The 20,290-nt window shown below is 35.1% G+C and overlaps 1 protein-coding gene across 1 annotated transcript; it reads right to left on the bottom strand.

Annotated features, from left to right (window-relative positions):
* Window positions 1–430: 430 nt before the first annotated feature.
* sgo1 (shugoshin 1) lies at window positions 431–12,232 on the bottom strand. The gene is made up of 9 exons (XM_073822141.1): window positions 11,842–12,232; window positions 11,208–11,407; window positions 9,552–9,607; window positions 9,402–9,466; window positions 8,438–9,298; window positions 8,214–8,354; window positions 2,877–3,041; window positions 1,314–1,479; window positions 431–1,006 (listed from the first exon to the last, which is right to left on the bottom strand). The coding sequence occupies exons 1-9, from the start codon at window positions 11,987–11,989 to the stop codon at window positions 847–849; spliced, it is 1,962 nt and encodes a 653-aa protein (XP_073678242.1). The 5' UTR covers window positions 11,990–12,232; the 3' UTR covers window positions 431–846.
* Between the last annotated feature and the right edge of the window lie 8,058 nt (window positions 12,233–20,290).

Here is a 20,290-nt window from a genome sequence, read left to right as displayed (position 1 = left end):
TTATTAATCTCAATATTAATATAAATTAGATTTTTAGTCCACAGTAATGTAAAAATCTATTAGTGAACCATTGCTATGAAAAATATAATTTGAAAGCAGAAGTAGCATGTTAGTTGATCATTCAACTAATGCAGTTGGTAACCTTAAGTTTCCAATCTAGATTCATGTTAATTATAAGTGCAGTACAACTGTTCATTGTTAGATCACAATACATAAAGATTTCTTAATGTTACCACTTCTACTTTATTGTAAAGCATTGCCAAAACAATTACTTTTTTTTTTATCATGCTAGCATTTTTATCGTATCCAAGTTGATATCAGCTATATAATTGCATAAGTTTTATTCATTTGGCCCTGACAATATATAGCAAACACTTTACAACTACAATTGGAACTTCACCTTAATCTTCACATAAAGGATTTGGAACTGTGACAATTTCAAATGTTTTATTGGTATGACACAGTTTAGACATGCCTACATCACCTATGAATTTTTTTTTAAAACGATCATATTTATGACTTGGTATCTTGGAACTGTTATAAACTTACACAATGTCCTTGATGCTTTCACACAATTTAGTAAAATTCTTTATCCTCTGAAAAGAAAACCAATTTATGTTAAAATGCTTTTCTGTAATGGGTTTCCAGTTGTAATAAAAAAAAACAATCCTTCTGATAAGTAAATAAAATGAAGTATATCACATTGTATATTTGAAAGGACAAACTTTAATATTCACAATTAAAATCATGAGATTTAAAAAACAATTATATATTCAATTACGTAAACGACAGTTAAAAACCAAAAGGAAAAAAAATGCAATGAACAAAAGAGTGACTGAAAACATTCTATGAGGTTGCCACATCAGTTAATCTGCGACAACCCACAAAAGACTCATTATATAATTCCATCTTTTTCAGTGAACTTCGACGGGAAGTGGGTTTCTGTTTGAAGATAGGAGAACGCAGGAACCGGGTGTCTGTAAATTTATCACCACGTCGAAGTTTCCTAAAAAATAGAGTGTGTTAGAAGATTAGGAAATCAAAGAAAATTCTATTGCTATACAATTATTTGTATAGCTGTACAACATGGCTCGGTTTGCTGCCTGATATGCAAACTGGTGCGTCTTACTATATTATTTTAATGTACTATCTTAATTATGAACAAACAGTTATTCTTGTTATTTACCTATAATGGCTAATGAACCAGAAGTCTTGCCCATAGGCTTACTTTCGTGTTGAATAAGATGGATAAGCTTTAAAAAAAATAATAATACGAGGCACTTCTAACTATTTAAAAGTTTCAAAGAACTTACGAGTTGATCGTGGGCTCCTTGTAGTTGACGGTACTCGTACAGCGGCGCTTACGGCCGGAGCTTTGAGGGGTGTTTTGAGCAGACATTGTCTTCTGATAGGCTGCGGGGGAGAGATTTGTCACATCACTCAAACCCAAGCCCAAAAAGGAGCGAACAACCAGCCCACCTGCAGAAACACAAGTGCATGTGTGTGACAAATTCACTTTTCTTTAACCACTCCTGGAAAAAGTGACCCCAAGAAATGTGAAGTTGGTGAGTGAATATTTATAGAGAGATACACGTACAGTCAAACCAAAAGTTATTCAGACACCTGATATTATCTTTATATTCTTTTTACTTGTGGGTGCAGGACACTATAGAGATGGAGCGCATTTAGGCCACGCCCACAGCGGGGGGCAATCCAATGCTCTCCATTGACTTTGTATTGTGAGAACGCACTCCTTGTCATTTCTCACTTATAACAAAAAACAGAACAATGTCTAAAAGCTGATATGAGACAAGGTGTACAGTAAACAAGCTAAAAAAACACAACTACGTTCTTATAAGCTGTTGACCCAAAAAACGAGTGTTCAACTATTTGAGGACACAAATAGTTGTAGATGTCAGGGTATTTCACATTGGGGCATTCATTTCTCCAACAAAAGAAAGGTAAGGAAAAGAGCACTGACATAGACCAATAAAATTTAGTTTCTCAATATATCGCCACCTTTCAGGGTGGTGAAATAATCCTTTGACATGGTTAAAAATAATGAATATTTACTGTTGCCATTAAATTTCTCTCCAGCAGGCATAGTTCTCCAGTTCACTCATGTAAATGAGGACAGCAAAATAAACTAAACTGTGACATATTAAACCCAAAAATTCTTTAGACACTTTGACCTGACCATGTTTTGCTTTAGTGCTTTCTTCTTTAATTGCTAATGCAACCTTTTTACACCACAGACTGAACAAAATTAGGCATTGCTTGGTAATTGGTCAACAAAATATTGATAGCTGTGTAAATAGTCATACTAACAGTTGTCTGAATTTTTGGTTTATTGTAATCCATTACATAACTTTCTATCAAAGTTATGACATTATCAAGATGAATTTGTTCTGACAGTTTAACTCAGAGTTCTTGTCATATTTTATTACCATTTTCTAAACTATAGCAAATAAACTGTGATAATGTGAAAAATGCTGAAGGTGTCGTAATAAATATTCGTTTGATTGTACATGTGATAAGAAGCAAGAGGCTGATAAGAGAGACAAGAGCTCCACCAGAACATTTTGGCGTGCCCTGAACAACAGATGTAAAAGAATCTAACCGTGTTTACACCGGACGCGACAACAACTTAAGTCTGTCTACACTGGACGTGACAAAGCAACCGTTGCAAATCATTAAAACTTTGTGTGAGCACGTCATAAATAGAACGCGGCAGCAGATTACTGCTGGGGATTTGCCGTGCCGCGCCGCATCCAGTGTAGACAGCATAATAGGTTCTTTTGTATTTTGGTGTAGACACGGTGTAAAGCCAAAAAAAGATGAGCAATAAAAAAAAAAACAAGTGTAAAAGATTTTACCTTTTCTTCTGCCTCTATTCATCAAGGGCATTTCATTTTCCTGGTCGGATGAGTTGCTAGGGTGTTTTGGAAATTCAAATATCGGGCAGTCAATCATCATAAGCTCTGCCTCTCCACCAGGAGTAATCGGGATCGGAGATTCCACTGAATCAGCAGTAGGTGGCGCTATGGGAAAATATTTCCATTGTTAACAAGAGTTTTTATAAATTTTATAAAGATAGATTTATAAAGACCAAGTTATGAAAATGTAAAGAAAATTGTTAAAAAAATATTTCCTTATTTAAAACAGGGTTTATTTAAAGACTAAATAGAATTTAGGGAATACCTTGAATGGACCACAATATGTCAATAAGATCTCTAAATATAAATGTCTTGTATTAGCAATGTTTAGAGTTTGAAATTGCAATTTCTGCATGATCTCTACTACATTTTAATTAATTTAGCAAAAAACAGACTTTATACCTCGGCTCTCAGAATTTGGAAATAACTTACCATCATATAACTTACTTACTGTTCCTTCTGATCACATAGGAAAAAACTTTTAACCTAAGTTAACAAACTTGTCCATGTGTTTCTTTCTTCAGTCAAAAAGAAATTAAAGTTTGAGGAATTCCAATGGTGGCAAACTGGTTGAAGGTCCAAATTAGTTTCAATGCAGCTTCAAAAATCACATTTCGCTATCCCATACGAGAAATATGGATCTTTTCTAAAAAATACAAACATCTATACTTTTTATCCACAAATGCTCGTCTTGCACTAGCTCGACCTCATGCATTACGTGATCATGCACGCGTGACATAGGCAGAAGTACCGACTAAGAGTGAACATGCAAAGTCAAATGCTTTTTACAAAAACGGCAAAAAAAAAAAAAAAAAAAAATGCTGGAAAAAGTTGAAGACATTAGATTTTCACCCTATCCTACCTTTTTGAACCGGAGTACACAAGAAGACAAAGAACTAACTGTGCGTGACTTTTTTCAATGTAATGTTGCATAATGCGTGAATACTTGTGCATCGCAGAGCTATTACAAGACAAGCGTTTGTGGTCAAAATGTAAATGTAATAAATTGTAAAAAAAAAATTTATGACAGACAATTTCGCTAGATAAGACCTTTATGCCTTTCAACAGGGAGCAGGCATCGATCCGCTCAAGTCATTTGCTGTAATTGAATACAAAAATGTATTCCCATCAGCCGAGAGGTGAGGAGCAAGCGATATTTACTGTCAGATCTAACTGCAATTTTGACCTTCAACCTGTTGATCCCCATCGGTGTCCACTCTATGAAGAAAAATCCTGCAGTGTTTTTAAATCAAAAACCTTTTTCCCCCCCCAGACTGAAGAAAGAAACACACGAACATCTTTTATTTGGGAAGTCAGCTAACCTTTTAAACAAACTTATTTATGTTTCAGTTTCTCAGAAAACAAGACTTATCTTCAATTTGCATAGATGTTTGCATTGGAAAATGAAACAAAAACACTAAGGAAGATATTACATTTCTTGCAGTGAATGCAACATTTAATGCTAAATGCATGACTAAATGTAAGAGTTTCTGCTCTGAGTTAAGACCTTTTAAGAACTTGTGGAGAATTTGTGGAAGGGAGAATCAAGAAGAAATACCTTTTTGAAACCTTATTGCTTTCTCTTCTTAAATTATTTTAAAGGTGCCATAGAATGCATTGAGAGAATATTTTAAATTGTTCTCTGATATCTACATAGAAGGTATATGGCATAGGAAAGGGCAAAAAATCTCCAGAAATGGTTTTACAGGTCCATTTACAACCCCTAGGATTTGCCCCAAGAATGAAATGCTGTTTTTGCCTTATTTGGAAGCTTCATGAATATTAATGAGCTCTGCTCTGATTGGCTATAGCTGGCACCAGTGGCGGCTGGTCCATAGGGGGCGCCGCCCCCCTCAAGTTAGCCAAGGAAGAAGACTATTAACATGTTAAAAATAAGTTTAATACATATTGCAAAATAATTACGAAATTGGATTATTTTGACATACTATTCGACTGGTAGTTATGTTAGCACCTGTTAAAAATTAAAAAAATCTAAACTGTTTTTCGTTTGTTTGTGTATGCGGGACGCCGGCCAAATGGGTGTCTATTAGGTCTGTAAATTTTTTAAACGCATGTGACTTGAGGCTGAGCTCTGATTGGCTTGTTTCAGATTGTCCTCGGGGCGCAGAGCACAGCGCCCCAGACCCTCCCACTTCAGATCTTAGCAAATCAATCTTGTTTTTATATATTTTGTCCTCATGTGATTGGACCGTTCTCGACTGTCAAATATGTGCAATATCTTTTCCGAGATGAAAGTAAATTTGATTTTATCTTTCACAAGCCGTTCAAATGAAGAAAAAAAATAAATTAAATAAACTTACGAATCATGGAGCTTGGATAGAGTTTGCTTGCTAGATGCGATATAAGTCATGCCTTTTATTGTTTTCATTGTTTGTTATTTCAAAGTCCTGTCACCGAAGCGTTGTGGGCAACTACACAGAAAGTAACGTTAACTGTAACAATGCAGTTTAACTCAATCGTCGGGGTACAAGCAAGGGTTTATGTAGATGTCTTTTTTCAAGTAAATTGTGAGTGTATTATTATAAGCACAATATTAAAATAGATATAATATAGTGTTCCTTCTTTAATTGGACATACAAATATATTGTCAATACCATTATAATTACTTATTATATTGGACTATATATAACTTTATGAAAATTAATTTATATGCAATGTTTTATTACAAATCAATTTATTTTCTCTGTCTTTGATATTTATCCTGTGGCTCCCTCGTGTGGATAACATTAGTATTATGGCCTTTATCTCTGAATCACATTAATATAAATGGCTAATATTTTTTGGGATGATTACAAATGTTTAATGATTACTTTACAGATAATAAAGCCTGTATTAACAGTGTGATTCATTTTGTGTGCGCCCCCCCTAAAATTTTTTAGCATCAGCCGCCACTGGCTGGCACATTGACAAAAATATATATTTAATTAGGAGCTCTAGCCGCTTTTAATATGAGGTTTGTTGAATCTGCCGTTTTGAATCGCCGACATTTTAGTCTCATTACTGTGATAGCTCTGCGTAACGTTATAATGCAGAGGGAGTGCTTTTTACCACACAAGTTCAGCTGATTCTCAGTGAAACTCGGGATCTGTAAATCATTCGCCATCATCAGCGCAGTTATTTCTCCATCATTCACCATCATCAGCGCAGTCATCTCTCTGTTTATGTGGTAAGTGAAATCTTTTGTACAGCAATGTTACAGGCTAGCGCTAGCATTAACAGGGTTTCTGCAGATATGAACAAGTGAAATTTAAGACTTTTTAAGACCTTTTTAATACCACCTTATATGAAATTTAAGACCGAAACAGATATTATATTAAGACCGAAATAGATATTATATTACATGCATATATGTAATATTTAATGTGTTTAATGTAAAAAGTAAACACAATTCCATGGCTGTCATAAATTAAATTTATTACTACGATATACAGTGAACTTTTCATATCAGCAGATACTATTCCACACAAAATATCCCCATAAAAGTACCACTAGAAATATCTGATGTTAAAAAAATATTCTGAAGCAATATTTTCATCAGTGCTCTATTAGCTTTTACATCTTAAATCTGCATATTTGATTTACCTTTATAAAGGCCTTTTTTTTACTTTTGAAATGTATGCATTACCTTTGAAATTTATTTTATGAATTTATCAATAAATTCTAAATGGCTGTTAGCAGTGAGATTACATAATTTACACAGCAAAATTAAAAGTGAGATTAATGTTTTAAATACATTTATTGATTTATAAATATATACATTAGAAATGTTGGGTGTGGAGGCATACTTTCAAACACACTGAACTACCAGCAGGTGGCGGTAAGTCACTTCATGAGCGAATTATTTCAACTGATTCGAGCAAAACGCTGAATCATAGCAAAACGTTGCTAGGAGAATGCTTCTGCTAATGTTGCATATTGTCTAATATGTAAGTAACTACTTGACTAACTACTTTTTATTGAGCTAAAATTAATGTAACATTTGTAATTGTGAGAATTTTCAGCAAAAAGCTCACTTGGTATATTACTGAACTATATCATGTTATAAATAAACTATACATTTGAAATTTTTACCTCAGTGTGTTTCTTTAGAGTGCTGTTACATTCATTTGTTTTAAAGTATGTCTCAAATAGACCAGAAATACACTATCCATTATCAATTTCTGTTTACGTTGAATGTATTAAAATATTAATCTTTTTTGCCCTTCAATGCTTCGCTAGTTGTTTTTGTCACTTCAGTTTTAATCAGGCGGTTTGTTCGGTCGGGCAAGTAAAAAAAAATAAAAACATTTTAAAAGTATTTTGAAGGCTGGCGGTCAGCTAGCTCGACCTATATTTATTATTATTATTGATAACATTATATACAGAAAGTGTTTGACCTGTATTCTGCTACTGCGATTCTGAAGACGCAGTAACTTCCACAGAGGGAGAAAAAAATCTAGTTGTTAGCAACTGGCCTTAGTCAAGCCCTATATTCAGTTTTTTCAAGCCAAGTATCGCTAAACTTGCACTTCCCCATAGCTAAAAAGTTAAATCCATTTTACTTCTGCGGTACAATCCGAGAGAGACTCACGCCAATAACAGAAAGCTGATTGGCTATTGCATGCTGGTCTCATTTGTAGTTTAAATACAGCAAATTATATTTGGAATAGTGAAATAAAGAACTACAACACCACGGAAACAACAGAAAGAGAATTTAAATGAGCATTAGAGGTAGCGTTACATGGACATCGGAAAAATAAGACCTATGTAAAATTATTTAAGACCTAGAACAGCGAATTTAAGACTTTTTAAGGCCTAAAATTTTGATTTTTAAATTTTAGACTTTTTAAGACTTTTTAAGACCCCGCGGAAACCCTGATTAAGCTAACCGTGTCCCTTCAGTGACTCGCCTTGTTTTACTGATGTGCTGAGGTTACCGATGATTGGGCGATGCAAATGTTGGAGGCGTAACTATTAACGATCTCGGGAAAGTTTCGTAACAGTCGGTGTTATGTTGGAATTTACCTATTTTTCGGTGGTCTTTTGCAAATACTAGATTTATATAAGAAGGAGGGAACGATGGTGTTTGAGACTCATGGTATGTCATGTCCATGTACTGAACAGTTATTATTTAACTATGCCAAGGTAAATTCAGTTTTCCATTCTATGGCACCTTTAATGTATCTTTAGATAAGTCTAGCATTAGATACCACTTACAATTTAAAAAAAAAAAAAAAGTTTTCAACACAACATTTATTGTTCCACACACAAAGTTACCTTGGCAGATCTCTGGGCTTGGTTCTGACCGACTGGGATTCTCAAGAGGAACACAAATTGGCGAATGTAGGAGCAGAAGGTCTGGGTCGAGATCATCACCGAGATGCAGGCTAATTTCTTCAGTTTCAGGCCTACTTTCTTCTGTAGAACATTGAAAGGATTAAAGCAAATCAAACTGAAAATGTAACTGTTGCATATATGAAATAAAATCTTTGTATACATACCTGTGTGCTGTATTTCAACATGGTCCAGCTTTTGGGAGGCACTTTCTTTTCCTCTGTTTTCTCTGGCCTCTTGAGCTGACCGCCTTTTAGAGCGAGCCCTTCTGGGTGGTGGAGTACGAGCTCTTCTGGATCTCCTCTTCGGTACATAAGGGGAATCATCTGCATCCTGTTCATCTTCTGAAACGCTGTTGTTGGTCTCCATCGCAATAGGACTGGGCAGGACCTCGTCCTCTTTTTTCAGAGCATCAGGTGATGGTTTCTCTGCAGCTTTGTTTCCTGCTCTGAAAGGTGTTAGATGGATGGCCTCTTCACAGTCAAAGTCAAAGGTGTCATTGCCACCCAATGAGGAGTTAAGGCGATCCCCAGATGGAAGTGCAGCTTTTGCACGACTCTGAGATCGGTCCCGGCTTTTGGAGCGAGCACGGGGTTTGGGGTTCTCCCATGGTTTCTTCAATGGGGCTCGGTCTGGTTTGCGTCCTCTCTCTGGTTTGGGGCGGGGAGCGGCTTGGGTAGCCTTCTTCTTGGGCTGTCTGGTGGGCCGCTGGGGGGGCTCAGGTGTCGAGTGCTGAATGGCTGGGATTTCAGAAATCTCTAAATCGAACCCTGTTTTTTGCCCAGCTTGTTCTGTATTAATCTCCTCCTGTTCATTACACACCTCCTCCAGTGGTGTGTTTTGCCTCACCTCTGGTCTGTTATCATTAGTCTCTTCTTTTTTCACATCTAATGTGTCACATTTCTCGACATAGCCAGAGTCCAAACGTGAGCTTCGCCTCCTCACAACCTCAGAGCGCCTCTTGCGTCTTGTTCCTACTGTGGGAGGCAACGAAACCTGTCTGTCACTGCGAAAACTTGAAACAGCCTCTGCAAACATAAAAGCAAAGTAAAAAACCACAAACATACAGACTGTTTATAATAGTCATCTTAGCTTATTCATCACACGCAATAACTACATACAGTCCAGTACCTGTAGTAAAAGGTGTTTCTGCTGGGTGATGATCCTGGATATCAGTCTCAACCACATGTACTGGTCTGCACCACAATGACAGTAACAATATGATCATCAATAAGTCAAACAAATCATGCGTTTTGGAGCTAGAGATTTGCTCTTGCTTACCTAGGACTGACGGGGTGAGGTGGATTTGGTGGACTCGTCTCAACTGGAGGAGAAACCTACAAAAACAAGCAGGAAAATTAATCGAGCAGAGCCCATGCCCATACAAAGAAAAAGTCTGCATATGGATGTAACATCCCACATTGCATTTCAAGCTATGTCTGCATCCATGAAAACTTTACAGCACCACACTACAGTTGCAATCAAAATTATTCAACCCCCCAGAGACTGCAGTACAATACAAGTTTTCTGAGGATTGAAGACTTTATAAAAATTGCATCTATAACAGATTACTGGCATATTAAAAGTGATAAATATGTTTTAGTTCTAGGATATATTAATAACACAGCTCATTACAGTCAAAAGTATTTAACCCCTATTCAACATTAGAACAAAAGGTGTCTTAAAATACAATTAAACCTTTAGAAATTCTATTAGATACAGTTAGCTTGATCCGTTTTATATACATACAGTCTGAGTAGCTAATATGACAAAAAGTCAATGGAGGTCTCACAAAAAAAAAAAAGTATTTTATTGTTTTAGAAAGTTTATGCTATATGAAGATTTGCAAGACATTAAAACTTCCTAGAGACACAGCTGGCAGCCTTATTCCTTAGCTTAAAATGTGTTGCACCAGAAAATCTTTGAGGTGATAAAGAAAAGCACAATATCATAATATGTTTGATCAGAACACCTGAGGAAAAATCTGCAATGTACAGCTTTTCAAGACTTTCAAGATGACCCAATGAAAGTTGAAAAAACATTTTGATGCAGAGTATAAGGTGAACACAAGACAAGTATGGCTTTTGTGTTGGGGCATCTTGCCGAATGCCAGTCTTGACCAAGAACATAAACCACAGACTCAAAGGCTAAAATTTGTTTGGATAAACCTGTGGTGTTCAGGAAAAATGTTTTATGGGGTGATGTGACCAAACTGGAACATTTTGGACCTATGGATCAGCAGTATGTCTTGTGGGAAAAAAGGCAAGCTTATAAGTAGAACAACACCATCTCCATCGTCAAACTTGGAAGTGGATCAGTCCTGTTATGAGGGGTGTTTTACAAAAAAACACCATTGATTCTTTAAAATATCAGGCCATTTTAGCAAAAGTTGCGATGCCTTTGATGCAAAGATTAAAGCTAAAGATCGATGAACTTTCCTGCAAGAAATCATCCCAAAGTAAACATCCAAATCTACTCATGCTTGGTTCAAGGATCAGTTGTAGAATGTACTTGAGTGGCCTGTCCAGTCTCCAGATTTAATTCTCATTGAACAAATTTGGTTGAATTTGAAGAAAGCCATGGCAAAGTGAAAACCAAAGACTATCAGTGATCTGAAAGCTTTGTCAGGTGAGGAATGGGCCAAGATTGCAGTAAAGAGGAGTCAAGCTTCTAAGCACTTTCAAGCCGTGTTTATTGGTGGTTTTAAATAATAAAAGATTTTGCATCAAATTGAATTTTGGGGGTTGAACAATTTTGAACATGAACGTTTAGACATACTCAAATGTGTATAAATAAACTTTCTCTAACACTGTACTGATGCCTTTGTTGAATTGTTTTCACAAACTTTTGTTCTCTGCAGCAAAATTGCAGGTGAATAATTTTGCAACTGTAAATATATACTCGGCATCTGTGAGACACCTTGTGTACACCTCTCACCTGGGCACTTTCAGCAGGTCCCCGATCTTTAAGCGTCCTCTTCAGCATCAGCAGGTGAAAGATGAGCGCTTGCCTTTCTTTCTTGAGCTGCAGGATGACCCCCTGCGCCTGACGTACCTTCTCCCTCTCTGTCTGCAGGGCTACTGCAAGAGCTTTGTTATTCACCTGGACGCTCTTCAACACAAATGGCTTCACCGTAGCTGTGGGATTGAAAATGAAACTGTGTTGTGATTCACGGTCCCTTAATTTCTTCCAAACCTGTATGACCTTCTGTGCAACACAGAAGGAGATGCTAGGGTTAATGGAAAACAATGCAATGAAAGTGAATGGGAACTGAGTCTGTCAGACCTTAGCATTTCAATTTGTTTTCAAAGAAGCAAAAAAGTCACATGAGTGTGGATCAACGATTAAACAGTTTACAGTTTTAGGTGAACTAACGTTATCTCTTTATTACCAAAGATATCTGTTTCCACAGACCTAAAGTTGGTACTGATATTAACGGTATCATGACAGACAAACTAGAAGTTATAACCACAAAAACACATCAAAAGGTACTTCTAAAGCCACAAATATAACAATATATCGGCTAAGTTACTGGAATGCAACACAAAGCCAAACCCTCATGTAATCGCACCTGTGTTTTTGTTCTTCAGTTTTGACAGGCCGCGGCTGGCAGCTAAGGCGCTGGCGAGACGTTTGTTTCTCTTTTCCTTCATTTTGTCCTTGATGTCGTCCAGACTCTGCTGGAAGGACTTTTTCTGCACTACCCGCTCCCGAGCCATGGCTGAAGCTGCACAGGTTTAGTCACTCGTCCACAACGTCCAATGTAAAGTCTATCCGCTGACCAAGGGTTAACGCTCCATATTACGCCGAGCTTCACAAAAACACGGCGTAACTTACGTTTTTCCCACTTGTTTGCCACTATAATAAGATGAATAAACACCTACTTTAGGGTGAATGTGTCGTAAGCTGTGTATTTTGTGTTTGAGTTGCTTCTCTGGCGTAGTTCCCGTCGGGGACGTTGGTGTTCGAAATCATGCGCTGCGAGCTCTGATTGGAGGAACAAACGTGGAGTTACGTCACTTCCGCGAGTGGGTTCAGACGGCATTTGCAGGGAGTTTGAGGCATAGATGTATATACGTAGATGCCTCATTAGCGACTGTTTCTATGGGCCGTTATACGTAAGCCATCCGCCATTTCACCGGTCTACTTGACGTCATTCACCCATAGATCTCATAGTAATCACTGAAAATTCGAAAAGCCACAGTCCTGCACAGCCGTTGGTCTGCGAACCTACAGTATGGTGAATGACGTCAAGTGGACCGTTCCAATATGGCGGACGCATCTACGTGCTTGGAGCGGTCCAATGGGGTATCTATGTATATATATCTATGGTTTTAGGAGCGCATAAAAAAAGGAGCGAGATAAATTAATTTAATGAACTCTTTTCCTATCTTTTATTACATGCAGGACTTAATATAATGTATTTAACATCCCTTTTTCTATTTATTTAGTTGTCATTGTCTATAATTTTGTAAATACGTGTATTACTGTTTGTACTACTGTTTGTGTACTTTTTAAGCATTAAACAAGTCTACTTCTTAAAACATCTAAACTTTTAACACACAAAATTCGCGTTATTGGTAAAAATCTTTTATTGTATGGAAATAAAAGTTTGGTGGTTAATTTCCTAATTATGTGTGGAAAATACCATATAGAGTTAAGATCAAAAGGTTACACCCCCTTTCAGAATCTGCAAAATGTTAATAAAAAATAAGAAAGATCATACAAAATGCTTGTTATTGTTATAAGTTTGCATATAGTCCACAAGAAAAAATAATAGTTGAATTTATAAAAAAAAATTATCGTTCAAAAGTTTACAGATGCTTGATTCTTAATACTGTTACCTGAACGATCCACAGCTGTGGGTTTTTGTTTGTTTGTTTGTTTACTGTTCATGAGTTCCCTGTTTGTCCTGAATAGTTAAACTGCCTGCTGTTCTTCAGAAAAATCCTTTTTCCTCGTTTTACAGCATTTTTTTTTTTATATCTGAACCCTTTCCAAAAATGACTGTAGGATTTTGAGATCCATCTTTTCACACTGAGGACACTGAGGAGAGACACAAACAACACAGCTGTGGATATTAAGAATCAAGGGGATGTAAACTTTTGAACGGAATAATTTTTATAAATGAAACTATTATTTTCTCTTATGGACAATATGTAAACCTATTTTATGCGAAATCTTATTCAGGTCAATACTAATTAAACAATAACATGCATTTTGTACGATGCCTCTTATTTTGGTAAAATAATAAACATGTTGCAGAATCTGAAAGGGAAAGTAAACTTCTGACCTATAGGTTACAAAAACAAAAATGGGGAAACAATAAACCAAAATCTTAGTTTATTAGTTACTCGCTGGATTTTTTTCCCCTTTGATGCTATATATGACCCTGGACCTCAAACCCAGCCTCAAGTAGCACAGGTATATTTGTAACAATAGCCATCAATTATTGTATGGGTCAACGATTTTTCTTTTATGCCAACAATCATTAGGATATTAAGTAAAGATTATGTTTAATGAGGATATTTTGTAAATTTCTACCATAAATATATGAAAATGTAATTTTTGATTTGTAATATGCATTGATAAAAACTTAATTTGGACAACCTTAAAGGCGGTTTTCTCAATATTTAGATTTTTTTTAAATAAATATTTTTTGTGGTTCAGGGTCACATTATAACAACAAATACACTGTATAAATACTTTTTGTGTTTCTAAATGTTCTTGTTCTGTATAATAGCCTACTTTCTGTTCTAAATATGTTTAATTAGCATTTATCTTGTTCCTGACAATAAAAGATGAGTCTCATGATCACTAGTTCCCTATTTTATTATTTACAAACATGTGATTGCATACACTTACAGCTATGGAAAGAATAAACTGGTCTCATGACGCATATGGGTTAGAAAAGGCAGTATGCATGAACTTCATAAAATGATTCAAGGGGAAAGACATCCTGGAAACGAAAAAATGCAAAACAGAAACATTGTGATCTAACCACTTACTGTATGTAACCTGCTGTCAAATTTCCCTGTTAATCAATTTAGCCACTATGAGAAGTGCTTCTCCACTTTATTGATTCCACGCCTAATCTTTTAGTCTCTGACACTGTGATAGAGATTTTAACAATATACTGAAACTATTATAATTACTGCTGGTTGTACTATTGTAACCTGAAGCCTGTAGTCTAAGAAGATAATTTATTGAAGTGAAGCTGCAAAAACAGCTTTTACAGTTTTAACTTGTCATCAGATGGCTGTATAGCACTTGTATTCACATATACACAAACCTTCATTAAAAATCTGCTAATGCACTAGCAATCAATGCCACCCAATTCCATCTCACAACAGGTGAGTAAACATGCAGTTTATCAGGTGAAACTATTTTTTTCACATTCCATTTAACCTCTGGATTAATAAAAAAGGGTCATAGTTAGGTTGATTTCTTTAGATCCAAACAGAACGTGCTTCAGCAACACACTCCATACCAGTGTGATGCCATGTTTACCTTTTAGTACATTAAGAAAATTTGAAATTGTATTTGTTTATATGCAAACCTAACCTTAATCTCTTTTCCTAGCAGCAAAACATTTAATCAAATTAGGGATTATTTTCTACAAACTAATCACAAAATAAAAACTGTATTCGAGAAGTGACAGTTTAATTTGTGAGGATAATTATAGTGAATAATAGTCAGTGCAACAGGTCAGTACAAAAAAGCCTTCAAATCAGGGCATGGCTTGTAAAACCTGAGAAAATTGAATTATTTTGACAGTAAAAACATGCAAATATCAATAAACACAATAACTAAGCATATAAGACACTCAGTAAACAACATAAAGTGAGGGTTTGCGACAAAACAATAAAAAGCATTACATTGTCTCCTACGGAAGCTGTGCATTGAACAAGAACTGATGAAGTAAGATAAGGGACCAACAAAAGCTTCTGACAAGTAACCTTATGAAATTCGAAGCAGGTCATTTTGGTCATGCTGACTAAATGTCCGAGGGTTTGTCAGGGGCTATTTGATGAGGATGACGACGATGATTAAGTGTTTCAGTGTGAAGTGCTTCATTACAATCAAAATCAGAGTTCTGTCACATACATAAGAGTGATTTTGCATATTTCAGTGGCCCTTATCAGCAGTATTTAAACAGGTAGACGGAGGTGGGCACTGCCACAGACAAAGCACCTCAACCTAGATCCAAACAACTGGGACAATGAGACACTTTGCTGTCCTCTGTATGTGCCTGCTTCTTTTCATTGTTCAGGTGAGTGATCATCAGATGGAATCTCTGAAACATTGATGGATATGTATTATATATTTTATTATTTACATATAAATAATATTTATATCTATACACATGTTTAAAAGTTTGGGGTCAGTAAGGATCACAGTTTCCACAAAAATATTAAGCATCACAAGTTTTCAACAATGATAAGAAATGTTTCTTGAGCAGCAAATCATCATATGTGACCCTGGACCACAAAACCAGTCATAAGGATCTTTTTTTAAAATTGAGAGTTACACATTATCTGAAAGCTGAATAAATAAGCTTTCCATGTGTGGTTTGTTAGGACAGGACAATATTACTGCCTGAGATACAACTATTTAAAAATCTGGAATGGTGCAAAAAAAATCTAAATATTGAGAAAATTGCCTATAAATTTGTCCAAACGAAGTTCTTAGAAATACATATTACTAATCAAAAATTAAGGTTTGATATGGTAGGAAATCTACAAAATATTTTCATGGAACATGATCTTCACTTAATTTTCTAATGATTTTTGGCATCCATAATTTTGACAAATATGTATTGCTAGCTATTGCTACAAAGATATCCGTGCTACTTAAAACTGGTTTTGTGGTCCAGGGTCACACATATAAGGATGATTTCTAAATGATCATGTGACACTGAAGACTGGAGTAATGGCTGCTGAATATTCAGCTTTGCATCACAGGTATAAATGACATTTTGAAATATGTTTTCTATTATATTTTTATAACCCAGTTAAACAAATATTATATAAACTTTGGGTTGGACACGTGAAAGGCATTCATTTACATTCACATTTACATCTGATAATTTTCCAGGTGCTTTTATCCAAATTGACTTGCACAACAATTTGTTACTGGAGTCAACACAATTTGTAAAGTAAATTACTGATCCATCTGTGGGCAGAAAAGGTGTTTAAAAAGTGCTACTAGTTGTAGGAAAACATTTGCCCCTGTGATTGCTAGGCCTCATTCATTTATGAGAGGAAAAATGCAGATACTAAATGAGGTCATAAAGACAGTGCATTAAAGAGGAAATTAAAGAGAACTGTGACACAAAAGCCTAAAGGCCCAGGATATGCAAAAGAGCCATCTGGGCATCAAATGTATAGCGAGGCGGGAGTGGTGTAACTGATGTGAACTTTCATTCTCCCTGCAGCGAGTGTGGGTGTTCTAATCGTGTTCTGGTACCATCTGCTCATCCTGTTCTGATTCAGGACCAACCTGTACACCCTCAGTCTAACTACCATCTGATAACTACCATCTGATTAAGAACAAAGTGTTAGAAAATAGAAAAGTAACTATGGTGCTAATTAATGGTATATACACTACCAGTCAAAAGTTTTTGAACAGTACAATTTGTCATGCTTTTTTAAAGAAGTCTCTTCTGCTGAAGTACAGCAAAAGCAGTAAAATGTAGAAATATTTTTGCTATTTAAAATGTTGAAAACAGCTGAGTAATTTTTTTTCAGGTGTTGTATGATGAATAGAAAGTTCAGAAGAACAGTATTTTATTATAAATGTCTTTATCATCACTTTTGAGCAATTTAAAGCATTATTGATAAATAAAAGTATTCATTTCTATAATTTCTTTCCCCAAAAAACTCCTTATTTCAGATAAATGCTGATCTTTTGATCTTTCTATTCATCAAAGAATCCTGGAAAAATGTACTCAACTGTTTTAAATATTGATAATAATTAAAAATGTTTCTTGAACAGCAAATCAGTATATTAGAATGATTTCTAAAGGATCATGTGACACTTAAGACTATAGGAGTAATGGTGATCATTTTTTTTAGCTTTGATCACAGGAATAAATTACATTTTTAAATATATTCAAATAAAAAAAAACGGTTATTTTAAATAGTAAAAATATTTAAAAATTTTAATGTTTTTGCTGTACTATCGATCGAATAAATGCAGGCTTTGTGAGCAGAAGAAACTTCTTTAAAACCGTTAAAAAATATGTAATCTAATGTATATACTGTATTTTTATTAAATAACATTGATAAAGATCAGTGTTAATTTATATCAGTTAATAATTAATGTTAACAAATGGACTTTAATGTGAAGTGTTATCTTTTTTTTTTTTTTTTTGCATGAGTCCTTTCAGGACATTTCCTGCAAGCAAAAGAGGAAATGTTCATTTTGAATTTATTGGTCACATGTCATGTTCTGTGTCACGAACACCAGTATAACTCACATAGAATTATATATATATATATATATATATATATATATATATATATATATATATTTGTATGTATGTATGTATGTATTTTATATATGTTAAGTATTCCAAATGTCTTTATCTGTTCCTCCTAACAGATCTATTCTCAGGCAGTCAGCATAACAGTCAGTGCTGGGAATGTAATCTCTCACCTTTCCTCCCAAACTACGACCAACTCAAACATCAAAACCACTTCATCGACTAATACCAGCACTATTTCCCAGTCCCTGAGCTCCCAAAGCCCCTCACCAAATTCCAGCACAACCCATCCTCAGTTCACCAGACCTGTGGTCACAAACAGCACCATGGAAAAACCTCCGCTGACCCCTACCCCAAGTCCTGCCTCGTCCAACCGTCCTCAGGGCACTGCTTCAGCCCTGTATGTCCACTTCGGTCTTCTGCTGATCTCTCTGATGTTTCTCATCATAGTGGAACTTTAATGCAATCACACGGATAATGCCAAATAATGCTTTACCTTCATTAACTCTCAATAACTATTAATCACTCTTCAGTTATTTTTGTGTAGTTATTAGTCAGGGAATGTTTTTCTGTGGTGGTCTACAGTCATTTCCAGTGCTTGTATGTAACACGATGAATTAAGTGAAAATAATTAACACAGTGACTATTACAAACATGTATTTGTACAATTAGGTGAACTAGGGTAATAGAGGATTTTATTTTAGCTGGGTTTTTTGTAATAAGTCACACAATGACACTAAATCGCAGATGTTGAAAATCAAAATCTGAAATAGTGCAACCAAAAAGCTGAATATGTGCAGTACAGTTGTTCCAATTCATATCTTGTTCAGTTTAACTTTTCTTGCTTAACAAACTAAATGCAAATTCTTCAACTTTGCAAATTAACTTTTCCATTGATAAGGCAGGTGTGCAGGAACCAGACCTCTTAGGACATTTCCTGCAAGCAGAAGGGAACATTTTAATTTTAAATGTATTGGTCACATGTTAATGGCTGTGTCACGAACACCAGTAAAACTGTCAACTTGCATATAAACCATAAATCATAAAATATATTGTACACAAATATATATTACAACTCAGCAATGTCTAATTTTGTAGTTCACGTTGCTTTTAAAGAGGCATGAATTGATTCCTCATCTTTTATCACACCTCAGTTTAATGTTCTACTTAGTCTAACACATTGTTATTTTGAAACTTATTTTGAATCAGTTAATCGTGACTAATTGTTTTGCAGCTCTACATGAAATTACATATCTTTTATCTAACTTGTTTAATGTTCTACTATGTCTAACCCACACTCTCAGAAATAAGGTACAAAAGCTGTCCCTGTGGCAGGACCTATTCAAAAGGCACTAATATGTACCATTTAGGTACTAATTTACCTTTGAGGTACTAAAATGCAAGCTGTACCTTTTTTCCTTTTCCTTTTTTTTAAAAGGGTACCATTCCAATGACATCTTTTGTGCCTTTTTTTCTGAGAGTGCAGAGTGATAATAATGTTTGAGAATTCCAGTCATACCAGTGCTATTGAAAGTGTCTTACTTTCATACAGCACCACTTTCACTGATTGGGGCTTAAGAAATATACATACATATACTGTTTAAACATGTGATTATAACCAAACTTTGTAGATCACATCAAACCACTCATCTTACCTATCTATCGCAGATGCGAATGTTCTTAATTTGTGTTTTTGCTTTGTTCATTTAAACAAGATACATCTACTTAAGAAACACAATTTGGTAAGATCTTTTGCTTAAAATAAGACTTTTATCTGTAAAGTTTGTTAGATTTATGCATAAAGTAAGAATTTTACAATGGGAAATGAAAATAAACTGTATTAATTGACTAAAATGTATCTTTATTGATTTTTCTGGTTTAAGATAAAAGGATTTGTATTTTCCACTGGAAAACGAGAGTTTTTTTTTTAAAGAAATGTTATTAAAGACTATACAGATGTGAACCTGGACCACAAAACTAGTCATAAGTGTCATTTTTTTTTTTTAATTGAGATTTATACATCATTTTAAAGCTGAATAAAGCTTTCCATTGATGTATGGTTTGTTAGGATTTGACAATATTTGGCTGAGACACAACTATTTAAAAACCTGTAATCTGAGGGTGCAAAAAAATCTAAATATTGAGAAAATCACCTTTAATGCTGTTCAAATGAAGTTCTCAGCAATGCAAAATATATTTACGGTAGGAAATCTACAAAATATCTTTATAAAACATGATCTTTACTTTATATCCTAATGATTTTTGGCATAAAATAATAATCTATCACTTTGACACATACAACATTTTGGGCTTTTGCTTCAAATATACCAGTACTACTTTAGTCATTTTGAGTGCAACGAGTGAGCTGATTGGCTGTTTGCCATCATGTTAGTTGTTTTTGTTTATAGAAGAGAGGAGTAGCCTATAAAAGCGTGTTCATAAGCGGTGTTCATAATCACAAACAAGGTCTAAGCATCACACATTAGCACCTGCACCAGGACCTCTCTCGTCTTTGATCAAATCATGTTCAAGA

This window comes from Garra rufa, chromosome 17, assembly GCF_049309525.1.
Source record: "Garra rufa chromosome 17, GarRuf1.0, whole genome shotgun sequence".
NCBI classification, from domain to species: Eukaryota; Metazoa; Chordata; class Actinopteri; order Cypriniformes; family Cyprinidae; genus Garra; species Garra rufa.
The sequence above is the reverse complement of the archived record's forward strand: the minus strand, read 5'-3'. Positions and strand labels throughout refer to the sequence as shown.

What these genes read in the sequence shown, in the direction of transcription:
- sgo1 (XM_073822141.1), bottom strand. Translation starts at nt 11,989, where the DNA reads ATGGCTCGGGAGCGGGTAGTGCAGAAAAAGTCCTTCCAGCAGAGTCTG. An exon ending in ACTGAAGAACAAAAACACAG is followed by an intron (nt 11,408 to 11,841) that starts GTGCGATTACAT and finishes TCAATCCCACAG; the next exon opens with CTACGGTGAAGCCATTTGTG. An exon ending in TGTTGAAATACAGCACACAG is followed by an intron (nt 8,355 to 8,437) that starts GTATGTATACAA and finishes AATGTTCTACAG; the next exon opens with AAGAAAGTAGGCCTGAAACT.